The sequence below is a fragment of the Platalea leucorodia genome (assembly GCF_965183815.1).
Source record: "Platalea leucorodia genome assembly, chromosome: 17".
In the NCBI taxonomy this organism is placed as follows: domain Eukaryota; kingdom Metazoa; phylum Chordata; class Aves; order Pelecaniformes; family Threskiornithidae; genus Platalea; species Platalea leucorodia.
The window spans coordinates 619609-631432 of NC_138839.1; the positions used below are offsets into that span (position 1 = coordinate 619609).

The following is an 11824-nucleotide window of genomic DNA, read 5'->3' on the forward strand; positions in this document are numbered from 1 at the left end:
GGCCGGCGGGGAGCCGCCGCCTCAGGGCCCGGCCCCGGCCCCGGCCCCGGCGGCTCAGGCGTCGGCCCGGCGCCGCGTGTAGCGCTGGATCGCCATCTGGAAGTGCTCGGGCGTGTTGAGGCGCGGCCGCAGCAGGATGACGAAGGCCTTCGGGAGGAAGTAGCCGCCCAGCAGGGCGCCGAGCGTGCAGAGGGCGGTGAGCACCCGCACCGCCGCCTCCGCCCGGCCGCGGAAGGCGCCCTGCGTGCAGAGGACGGCGGCGGAGCAGGCGAGGTGCAGGAGCAGGCTGCAGGTGAGGCACTTGGCCTCGTTGTAGCTGGCGGGCAGGTCCTTGCCCGCGTAGCTGAGGGCGAAGCAGCCGGCGCTGAGCAGCACGGTGTAGGCGGCGGCCGCCGTCCTGCCCGCCGCGGCGCTGGGGGCGCAGCCCAGCACCACCCGCTCGGCCGCCGCGCCGTAGTCCCTGCGCGGCCCCGAGGGGCTGGCGGCCTCCGAGGCCAGGCACAGCACGGCCTGGGCCGCCGTGCTGGCGGCGACGAAGAGCAGCGGCCCCCTGCGCCGCAGCCAGGCCTCGTAGAGGGCCGGCCAGCGCGCGTTCAGCTTGAAGATGCAGATGAGCTGGAAGGAGCGCGTCGCCACGCACGAGAGGAAGACGGTGAAGCTGATGGTGAAGAGGGGGAGCCGCAGCAGGCACATGTGCCGGGTGGGCTCCCCAAAGTAGCAGAAGAGGCTGCTGCAGGCGCAGGCCAGAGAGCCCAGCATAAGGAAGCACATCTTCCCGCCCGCAGACTTCACCACTGGTGTGGAGGCGTTCAGGGCGAAGAGGACGGCCAGCCCTGCCATCAGCAGCATGAGGAGGATGGTGGGGGTCAGCAGGGCCCAGGAGATGGGCTCGGACCAGGACAGAAACTCGACGGTGCGGTTGAAGCAAGCTTCGCTCCTCGCCGGGGCCCACTCATCCACCCCGCAGGACTGGCAGCTGTAGAGGTCTGCGAAGGACACGAGCCTGGGCAGTGATGGAAGCACCTCGCACGCCACAGACCCCGGTAAGCGATCTGCCGCGGGGGAGCACCCTGCCCTCGCAGCCCCCTGGGCTGTCTGTGAGAGCTGCCTGCTCCTCGCATCCTGCTCCTTCCCCTTGGGCGCTTCCAAGCCTTGAGGAGACCCCCCCAAAAGTCCCCCCAGCAGGCTTCCCGAAAGCCCATTGCTGGGGTTGAGAGGCACGAAGCCCGCAGGAGCTCAGCTGGGTGAGCTGAGGCTCAGGGGCACGTGGGCTGTGGCTGGGAAGGGGCTGGTGTGTCCAGCCGTAGCCTGCGAAGGCTGGGATGGGTCTGCAGCAGCCCCGCTTCCGCCGGCTGAGTGATGGGACGGTAACACTGACCGGCCGGGTTTGGGGGCTCCCTGCTCCCGCTGTTACCCGGAGCTGGCCATTTCCGCCCCGCCTCAGCCCAAGTGTAGGCTGAGGCTGCCGAATGACCAGCTGCCAGCAAGGGGTTTGTCGTTGTGGCTGGCGACTCTTGAGACAGGAGATTCCTGCCACCTGTCCCAGGCAGGGGACATTTCCATATGCCAGCTGCTGGTGACCGCGTGGTGCGGAAGCCCCGAGTGCCATCTGGGGCACAAAGGCAACCACTTGGTCGAATTTCCCTCCTGGAGGATGCGGTGCAGGAAACGGCTGTCAGGCCAGATGTCCCTTGGCCGTGGGAGAAGGGGCTCTGCCGGTGCCACCTCCGCTGTCTATTTGACTGCGCGGGCCCACCTGTGGGCAGCGCTCCCCGGAAGGCGCAGGGCGTGGGCTTTGCATACCCACGGGTAAGGAAACGGGAGTCAGACCGGCCACGTTCAGGTCAGCTCAGAGGTTTTTACTGGCCATGGGGAGGAAGAGAGAGGAGATGGGAAGAGGCTGGGGGAATGGCGAGACAGAAGCAAGGAGCTGACGGGAGGAGGAGGCAGGGTGTGGGCAGGGGAGCCAAGCGGGAAGGAAGGGGAGGGAGCAGCCCCCCCGGGGCGTACTGACCCGATCTGTTCAGGAAGGTTCCTGCCGGACAGGCCACACAGCTGAAGCAGCATTGGTGGTGGCTCCGCAGTAGCCGCTTCTCCCCCGGTTGACAGGGCTTGGAGCACAGCGAGGTGGGAGCCTGTCGGGAGCATGGCGAGGGTCAGGCAGGCGAGCGGGGCGGGCGGCAGGACGCCTCGCTGAGCGCCAGGCCCAGGCCTGGCAGCATTTGGGCAGCTTGCTGCCGGCTTTCAGGGCAGACCCTGGGCAGGAGCCAAGAGCTCACCACGTTGTGATTCTTACAGAGGTGGTGGGAAAATGAGACTGTTTAAAGGTAAAAGTAGGAGCCTTTTCGGTTCATGTGCCCTGCTTGTTTTTTGGAAGGATGAAAGCTGATACTCAGAATGCGGATCACCCCCCCACACTACCTCCATCTGCCCTTGCTTTTGTCCTGCTATGGGGAAATACCCCAGAACTGGTGGCATTGGGGACGTAGCTGGCTTGGCAGTAGGCAATAACTAAGATCTGGATGTAGAACAGTACCTGGCGATCTTTTGTGTGCCACAGGATTTTGCTCTGGTCAACGCTGAGCCTGTCGGGATTCACACTGAAAGTTCCTATCACATCGAAAGCCCAGCTTGGGCCGCTCCAGTTCCACATGATGATGGCGTAGCCTTTACGAATGTCCCCGTTGGCGTCAAAAGAGATGTGGCTCTTGTACAGGGTGAAGTTTACTTGCTTGATTTTTTGCAGGAGCTGTAAAACAGAGGAGTAAGAGAAGAGCCCTTCCTGATGACAAGACTCTCGCTGAGGAGTGCCTTGTCTCGGGAGGGAGATGTGCTAGAAGGGCCTCTTCCCTGCTCTGGCTCCTCTTTCCAGCCCCCCAGCAGCTAGCGTATGCCCAGCTGCAGAAACTCCCTTCCGGGTTTCTGCGAGAGGCTGGCAGTAGAGGAACAGAAGTGATCTAGGGTGGGGATCTAGGTCCAGGCTGCTTTGACTGTGATGGGCGGCTGAAGCCCACGAGGCTCTTCAGCTGGGACACGAGCCTTTCAGAGGGACAGAAAAGCCCTGGGCACAAGGGGAAAATCCTTCCCTGGGAGGAAGAATCCTCACGGATCCTTTTCCACAAGGAAGATCCTTCCTCGTGTTGCTCTTACCTGCCAGGGATAGACTGTGCCTTTGCTGCACGCCCCCGAGGCGCAGCCCAGCAGGTCGTGGAGGCCGTGGGCCACGGCGTACACGGCTGAGTACACGCTGAAGGAGGCTTGGGCGTCGTACGTGTCGGGGGCAGCAGTGAGTGTGTGGCAGCCGGTGCAGCGCTGGGTACAGTCCAGCTGGGCGCTCCCTCCGATTCCCCCGCCTGCCGCTGTGCTGCTGGCACGTTCAGCCGCAGCGCTTTTCTCTGCTGTCTTCCAAGATTCAAAGCGTTCCAGCATCGCGGACTCTGCCTTCTCAAACGACATCCCAATCACAGAGCCGATACTCTGGATGCCAGGCACCTGCCAGATTGTTTGGGATAACGACCAGTCTTCGGAGCCCACCCACACCATGCCTGTGACGTTCCTCTGGACCACCACCTCAAAGAAAGGGCGGGCACTTTGTCTGTTGGAGAAGACGACGGTGACGTTGACCCTGACGTCCGTGAGGATTCTGACCAGGTTGTGGAGCTCAGGGCTGCTGGCATCCTTGTTGACAGGGATGATGCCTCGGTAGGCAACGCACATGTTGCTTGAGGTCAGCAGCTTGTAGAGGGCATCTAAGGCGTCCCTGCCGTAGGCATTGTCGCTGCCCAGCAGAGCCACCCAAGTCCACCCAAACTGCTGCAGCAGCAGGAAGATGGCCTTCACTTGCTGCCTGTCGCTGGGAATAGTGCGCAGGAACGAGGGGTAGAACCGCTTCAGGCTCAGCGTCTCCAAGGAGGCTTCGTAGCTAATCTGCAAAGGGAGCCAGGGGAAAGGGGGTTGCGCTCCCCCAGGCAGCAGCACCCTAAGAGCTAACGGCACAGGCAGCCCGTCTCCTGAGGAGGGCTGGGGCTGGGCAGGCAGCGGACCCGGCGCCAAACACGCTGCCGCGAGAGAAGCCTTTGAAGGACAGCGAGCCAGCCGCAATCCCTGCCTGGAGGGGCTGTGTTTCCAGCTCAGCCCGGCTTCTCAGCTCTGAGCCCATCCTCCCTCAAACCATTACTCCTCGGGAGCCCTTTTCTTCATCTGCTGGGGGAGCCGTGCTTACCTCCGGCACGAGGAAGGCGCCAAGGACGGCCGCTGTGGTGAGGGCCAGCCGGGTGCTGTCGGGCCCGATGACGGCCACCGCCTCGGGCTCGTAGCGGCGGAAGGCGGGGAGCACGTCGACCTCCCGCCCGCCTTTCCGGGCGAGGGCGCGCAGCGTGGCGTGGAGGCTGGCGGGCTCCGAGCAGGTGTCGTGGATGTCGTAGCCCAAGGTGACGTTGGGGAGGAGGGCGCTGGAGTTGTTTATCTCCTCCACGGCGAAGCGCATGGCCTGGGACAGGCAGTAGCCGTGGCTCTTGAAGGCGGAGGCGCTGCACGAACGCGAAAGCGGGTTTCAGGGGGGAAGAAACGCGCTTTTGGGGGGAAAACGGGGCGGCGCGGGGCACTCACTCGTCGCAGCCGCCCACCAGCGGCCGGGCGGCGGCCCGCGGCGGCGGGGCGTGCATCTGGAAGAGGCCGGCCAGGCGGTAGTCGCCGCGGCGGGCGAAGGCGGCGGCGGCGGCGGCCGCGCAGAGGCAGAGCAGGGCGGGCAGCGGCATGGCGGGGCGGCGCCGGCGGCGGGCGGCGCCTCTTAACGGGGCGGGCGGCGCCCGGCCGAGGGGCGGCCCCGGGAGGCGGAGGGAGGCTGAGGCGGCCATGCCCGCGCGGCGCGGCCCGCCGTCCCGCCGCCCCCGCCGGGCCGCGTCCCGCGGGGGCCGGGCGGAGGCGGCCTGGAGGGAGTTCGCCGCCTCCTTCGCCCGCGCCGGCATGGTGCCGCCGGCCGAGGCGGGCCTGGCGGCCGTGGAGGCGGCGGAGGGCGCCGCCGTCCTCCTCCTGGCGCCGCGGCAGGTGGGCACCTCCCGGCCCCGCCGCCCGCTCCCTGCCCGCCGCCGCCGCCTCACCGCGCTCTCCCCCCGCAGGCGCTGACCTTCACCGGCAAGTGCCGCCTGCGCTGCCTCTACGGCGCCGTCCGCCTCCTGGGCTTCGCCGTCTCCTCGCACCAGCCGGGGCTGCCGGTCTTCTCGCCGGCCACCCACTGCGCGCTCACCCTGGAGGCGCTGCCCGCCGACCGCCCGCCCGCCGCCGACCTCCGGCAGCTCCGCGCCGCCGCCCGCGCCGCCATGCGGGCGCACAGCGTCCGCCGCCGTGAGTGCCAGCCGCGGGGAGCGCGGGACGGGCCGCCACCGGCGGGCCGCCATTTTGCGTGCGGTGCGGGGCGGCCGCCATTTTGCGTGCGGCGCCGCCGCCGGCCCCGGGCGCGGGCTGAGGGCGGCGCTCTCCCCCGTTGCAGAGGCGCGGGTGAAGGTGATGGCGCGGTTCTCGCCCGAGTGCGCCGTGGTGCTGCTGGAGCACCTGGACACGCCGGTGACGCGGTTCCTGCTCAGCCACCTGCCGCTGTCGCGGCTCTTCGAGCCCCAGGTGAGACCCGGGGGGCGTCGTGATGCCCGCCCCGCCCCGGGGGCCCGGCGCCTTCCCCGAACAGGCCCCGTGGCCGCCCCGCTTGGCGCGCCGTCCGCGTCCAGCGACGCAGCTTCGAGGCCTCACGCGCTCTGAAGCGGTTTTCCACTCTTCCCTAGAAAAAGGAAGAACCCAGCTTCACGCCGGAAGACGCGGTTCTGGCATCTGTTGGCATCGTGAAGTGCAGCCCCGACCGCGGGCTGCTGGTGTCGGAGAGCATGTTCGTGGCCCTGGAGGAGCTGATCCAAGCATGCTGTGGTGAGCGGCGCGCGCTTGGCGAGGCTGGGGGCTTTAGTAGCCTGAAGAAGGGAAATTCACGAGGCTTTTCATGAGTTAAAGCTGGGGAGAGAGTGCCCTGCGACAGGCGCTGATTGAGGGTCGCGTTTTTCCCCAAAATAGTGGGAGTTTTGAGCTTGTGCATCACTGCGAGTGGGTTTGCGCCTCTGCTGCCGGGTAGGCAGCTCGCTGCCGTGAAGGCACTTCCCAGTCTGACGTCGAAACTAACTTTGCTCTCTTTTGCAGCAGGTAGAAAAAACACCCCCGTACTTATCCAGCAACATCTAAAGTACCGTGAGCAATTGGAGTTCATATATGCTGGGTTCTAGTGCTAGGGCTTGCTTCTCGCTTCAGGAGCCTTTTTCGTTTACACTGGTGCTCTTAACATGCTTCTCTTTAATGTTTTTTTTTTTTCCATTTAATTAAAATATGTCCTAGTCAGACCAGAGAGCCTGTAGGTTTTTTCGGGCCTTCTTTTTTTTTTTTTTCTTAATGAATCCATGCAAACAGGGCACATGGGGGTAACTGACAGCATCGGTCCGTTTCAGAGTATGTTTGTTTTTGCAGCGGAAGATGAAGGTGTCCCTGTAGTTCTGGTGTGTGGCCCAAAAAACACTGGGAAATCGACATTTAACAGATACCTAATTAATCTGTTGCTGAATCGGTGAGTCTTCTCACGTTCTCCAAGTTTTTAAATATTGCATGGGATTTAGCAGAAGGAAAAAACCTGCCTGCCGAGATTCTCAGAAAAGCTGTTACAACTGGGAGGTGGCTTATTTTTTAAAAACAAACAAAAATCCGGAAAAATAGGCATTCTTGTCTAGGGTTCCTTTCAGAAAAGTTGACTAGTGAAACATTTCTATTGAAATACTACGAAATTGCTGTCTTGGAGTATGTGAATCAGTTGGGCACCGAGCAGTTAGGATTCAGTAAGGAACTGGGAGTTACAACACTTAAAAACACACAGTAAGTTATAATTTGTTAGGGTGTCTGAAGATTCTTGGCAGAGCAAGGTGTAGAAGATGATTCTCCTGAGTACTGCATGCTTATATAAAGTTTATAAATCTCAAATGGCTGGTCTCAGGGTGCCCAGTTAATGTGGGAGAGGTGGCACACTGATTAGTGCCACCTCCGATTGTCCTTCTGGCTGCTTCTCTTAAGGCTGGATGGGTATGGAGCAATTGTAATATAATATTGAACTGTATGTGAGCCTTTTACGTTCTCACTTAATACTCCCTCAAGTGGGGGAAGGAGAGAGACAAGTGGTGGTTTGATTGTGTTCAAGAATTTAATTTTGATGACCTGGAACAAAATCAGATCGTGCTTCTGATGTGCTCCAGGTCGTGTCCCGTTTCTTTTAGTGGACTCTAATATACGGGCTTCTTTCACTGCAGCCTTCCCTCGGTTGAATATATGGAATGTGACATAGGTCAAACCGAATTTACGCCACCTGGATGCGTGTCTTTAAGTAACGTGACAGAGCCAATTCTTGGTACGTGTTTTGCCGTTTTCTGCAGTTGCCAGAAACCTGTTTCATTTCCAGAAGGCGTTTTCTGAGTAGAGGCTGTACTTTAAGGGAAGTTGCCACATCTGTTAAAGGTGCATATAGAAAATAAAACAAAGGCTGTAAAAGTTTTCTTGCTAGGGGCATCTAAGCTCCACCTGGAAGTCTCACTAAGTAATGTGGAGCTATTCTCCCTACTTGTTTTTTCTGCTTTAAAGAGAGGAGAAGATAGTTGTTTGTAAGGTGGCGGAACAGGCTGTGGCGTGTCAAAGTGGATTTTCAGCCTTTCAGATTTGAAAGGTCTCTTTGGGAAAGTCTTTCCCGGTTTTTAGTATCCATAGATAAAACTAGCCTGAGGAGTACAAAGTGGATCCACGTAAGTTGGGGGCTGTTGTTATGAGCATAAAAAGACTAGAGCCAGAGAAATTGCTGGTATTTGTGGTCTTGGGGATTTGGGTCGCTGTCTAAAAAGGATATGGCCAGACTTGTTTACTTTTTGGATAGTCTGTCATAGAAGACTGTTGTTTTGAAATTCACAAATGTGTAACCAGTGATTTAAAACAAACAAACAAGAAAAAAACCAGGACCCCCAAACAAACAAAACTGCTAGCATGGAGTCTTGCAAGTGACTGAAAAGTTTCTCCGTAGGCGCAGGCTGTACAAGAAGGACTGTTAGCATGTGGAAGGAGGACAGATTTTGGAAGGGATTGCGTGTAGGCGCTACAGGGATGGGAGTCTTTTGATGTGACTTACTGAAACCGCTAGAGGCTTGCTGCTTGCTTTTTTCAGGTCCACCGTTCACTCATCAGCAAATGCCACGTAAGATGGTGTATTACGGACAGACCAGTTGTGAGCAGGATACGGAAAGATACCTCGATGTCGTGAAGTATGTGTTCAGCTCCTACAAGAAGGAGGTGCCTTTAGTCATCAACACCATGGGCTGGGTGAAAGGTAAACAGGATAGATCTGTTCTCCAGAGGTGGTGGGGAAGGGAGGTGATAATCGTAACGGTGCATCACCACGCTTTCTAGAGAGTCTGGAACCAGCAAATACAGCTTACCCGCCTTGAGCTAGTACTGGTCTTCCATAACAGTGTTCCGACCTGTTTATGTAGTGGCAGCAATCGTGTTTTCTCTGCTCCCTAAAGGTGAGGGGTTGCTGCTTCTGATTGATATCATTCGGCTGTTGTCACCCAGTCACATTGTTCAGATGGATGTGTACGACTGGAAGGCCATGGCTCCACTCACCCCAGAGTACGTTCATCTCACTCCTGGCCTGTACACCAAAGGCAAACAGCAGGCCAAACGCAAGCAGATGGGTACAAGCGGAGTGGAGAACTGGAAGTCCTCTGAAGGGGAGGGAGATGCATCAGCTCCCGAGTATAAGTTGCTGTTCGTCCATCCAGAATTCCCTCGAGCAGGGGTTGCAGGTGAAGCGTAAGTAGAAAGTTTAGTGCCACGTAGTGGTTAGTGGGCTTAACAAAATCACGCGTAGTCCTGACAGTCCTGTCAAGTCTTGACTCTTGCTTTGGCTGCAAGGGCTCTGTTAAATCGGTCAGAGCTTATTAGTTGACTTATTAGGGGGTTACGTTTGGGTGTTTGTGTGGCGTTTCTGGGTATTTTGTTTGGGGGCGTGGTGTTTGGGGGGAGGTTTGTATAGGGTTGGTGGTTTAGGTTGGGCGGGGAGGGGGTTCCTCCCTCCACTACTTCCAATGACCACTGTCAGTTACTTCTGCACTGGGCATGACTTCCACTTGGAATCACTGAATATCGTGTCTCCTTTTTTTTCTAATTGGGAGGTTCTTTATCCATTTCTTACAGACCTAGATGATGACCACATAATTTCTTAATCTCTCTGGTACTTTGAGCATCTTCAAAGTGTTTATTTTCCTGGACCTTGGGTCTTTGTTGCCAATTTTAAGTGCCTTTTTTGACTCAGCCTTCACTAATGAGCTGTTTAAGAAAACAAATGTATTGCTCTGTCTTGTGACTGACTGACTGAAAGGTGTGTGGTCATCAGGGTTTGAGGAGGGAGCCATTATCAAATAACAAACTTTGTTAAAAAAAAAAAAAAAAGCCAAACACCACCCTTGTTAATGAATGCCTTTTTAAAGTTGAAACAATGCTCTATGTCCTGTGATCCTTTAGAGGTAATAAAAACATAGCTCTAAATTTTCTTCAGGGGTAGAAGTTTTAAAAACTAAACTTGTGTGAAATAGCGGCTAATGCTGCGTGGCGTACCGGGGTGTCCGGGTTGAAGCGCTGTGTGAGGGTGTGCTGCCTTTCCTTCATCTGTTGTGGTGATTTTTCCAGGCGAGTACACAGCGGCATCTTGCGTGACATGTCCATACTGGGTTACCTGGGCCAGCTGCAGTCCCCGGACATAGGGGCAGTGCTTCCGCTGCACAGTCTGGTGCCGTATCAGGTAAATGAGGTTTTTGAAAGGCTCGGGGATGTTGTAGAGAGCCCAGCTTGTAGTAATTGGCAGTTCTGCTTGTACTGCCAATGTTTTTTTGGAAGAGGGAAAAACGCTCTGTAATCTGCAAAAAGAATTACTTCATTCAGTGTATCTAAAAGTGAGGTTTCTGCTGAGATGTCAGCGTGGCGTGTGTGTTTTGTGTGTTCAGTTGTTAGCGTTGAAACTGTTGTGTTTGCCACTGAGATAATGCCTGTCTGTAGGTGTGGGTTGGGAGCTTTCAGGTTTTGTGTTATCTCCGAACTCGACCTAAATTGACGTTGAGCCGACAATACATTTTTTTCTTCTTTTTTTTACCGCCTCAGGTACCTTTCAGTGCTGTTGCGCTCAGGGTTATTCACACCGATGTCGCTCCTACCAACATTATGTATGCGGTGAACGCCAGCTGGGTCGGGCTGTGCAGGATACCGGATGAAATCAGATGCCAAACGGACGGGCCAGTCTTGCTGACGCAGACACCGGTCTGCGATTGCCTTGGCTTCGGTGAGCAAGCCCGGGAAACCTTGAGCTGCGTTCTCACCTGCCGTGGTTTGACAGATAGGTTGCAGAGTGGCGGAATTGCCTGCTCTTTCAAAAACAACTGAAAAAGTGGGTTGAGATAAAAGCACAATCATGTATTCCCTTCTGTTACAAGCTGTGCTTCGGGTCCTTTGGTTTTCATTAGCTTGTGGTAACAGCTACAGGGAACGTCACTGAGCAGCGCCTTTTGTAGCTTGCTTCTCTCGCTCTTTCCTAACTTGACAAGTGACTTGCTTTCCGGGTTCACGTTCTCAAAAGCAGATTCCACGAGGCTTATGCAGAATTCCCTCAGCTGTCTGTCGCTTTCCTTCTACGACTTGATTCAGTATTACAGCTCTGACTTGGAGTTTGGTACTGAGCTCCTTCAGCTTCTGTAGGAACGTACCAGTGACCAAGGATGGGCGGTTTGGGAAGTTAGCTGTTCGTATGTCCGCTGAGGTACTGGAACAGCGGGATACAGCAGTGCAGGTTTTTCTCAGGATGTGTCTCAAATCCTTCTTTTGGATCTAGAAGAGCCATTTATTCAAAGAGCTTCGGCTGCACCTGGTTATACAGCCCAAAGTGATCGGGTGGAGTTAAGACTGAGCTTTGCGTCTGGTTTTTTTCAGGAATTGTCCGAGGGGTTGAGATGGAGAAGAAGCTTTACCACATTCTGACGCCAGTGCCTCCGGAGAACCTGAGACTAGTGAATTGTCTGCTCCTTGGCAATATTGCTATCCCGAACTGCGTTCTTGTGGGCCAGGTAAGGGCTGCATGGGAAGAGGGTGGAAGTCGGCTGAGCTTAGGCCGGCTGGCGGGTTTTCCGTTTTCTTATTTCTGAGGCTTGTGCGTGCCTGGAGATGTCGGGCGTTAGCAGATGGCTCTCTCTAGGAAATTGTCCTTAATGCGTAGAAACAAGGGAAAGGAGAACGTTCTCGTGTTTCAGGTACCAGAGCGGGCTTTGTTCAGTGGTAGCTCGCGCCTTTCCACCCGTCAGCTCTGTCGGTCTGTAGAGGAAGGTGCTTCCCGTTTCGCTGAAGATACGAGTTCTTAAAGGTGTTTCTGGTTTTGTTTTCCCTCTTTTCAGCAAGGAGTTGAGGGAGAGATCCCCTATGTCACATCCGATTATAACTACAGCATCTTGGGGTCTGGGAAGCTGAAAAAGAAGAAGCATTTCAAGAGGAGGGAGTATGCGTTTGAGTGTGATTACGCCTAAAGCCTTGAGGACCTTGGACCCCGCCGGATCTGTTTCGTGGGGAGACTGGCAGGGGCCAGGCGTGGTCACAGAAGCCCTGGGTGCTACAGAGCTCGGAGAGACCCTGGACAGGTGTCTGGTGTAGATACTACAGCATGTCCATTTTTGATAACGTTTTATATTTTCAGTTTGTATTTTGCTGTTTTGTAATAAATATCCAT

General features: G+C 56.7%; 2 protein-coding genes across 3 annotated transcripts; one reads left to right on the top strand and one right to left on the bottom strand.

Annotated features, from left to right (window-relative positions):
- Positions 1-12: 12 nt before the first annotated feature.
- TAS1R1 (taste 1 receptor member 1) lies at positions 13-5041 on the bottom strand. Its single transcript, XM_082329091.1, has 6 exons — positions 4609-5041; positions 4223-4529; positions 3151-3927; positions 2537-2749; positions 2015-2135; positions 13-986 (listed from the first exon to the last, which is right to left on the bottom strand). The coding sequence occupies exons 1-6, from the start codon at positions 4965-4967 to the stop codon at positions 55-57; spliced, it is 2709 nt and encodes a 902-aa protein (XP_082185217.1). The 5' UTR covers positions 4968-5041; the 3' UTR covers positions 13-54.
- Positions 902-11824, top strand: NOL9 (nucleolar protein 9). Of its 2 annotated transcripts, none has more exons than XM_082329089.1 (12): positions 902-1043; positions 5118-5343; positions 5489-5616; positions 5775-5913; positions 6499-6595; positions 7326-7423; positions 8225-8386; positions 8583-8871; positions 9748-9859; positions 10216-10393; positions 11038-11171; positions 11496-11824. In XM_082329089.1, exons 1-12 carry the CDS (start codon positions 1014-1016, stop codon positions 11622-11624), a joined length of 1722 nt encoding a protein of 573 aa, XP_082185215.1. In that variant the 5' UTR covers positions 902-1013; the 3' UTR covers positions 11625-11824. The 2 variants fall into 2 exon arrangements, with proteins under 2 accessions (XP_082185215.1, XP_082185216.1); XM_082329090.1 differs by lacking the exon at positions 902-1043 and adding an exon at positions 4341-4430.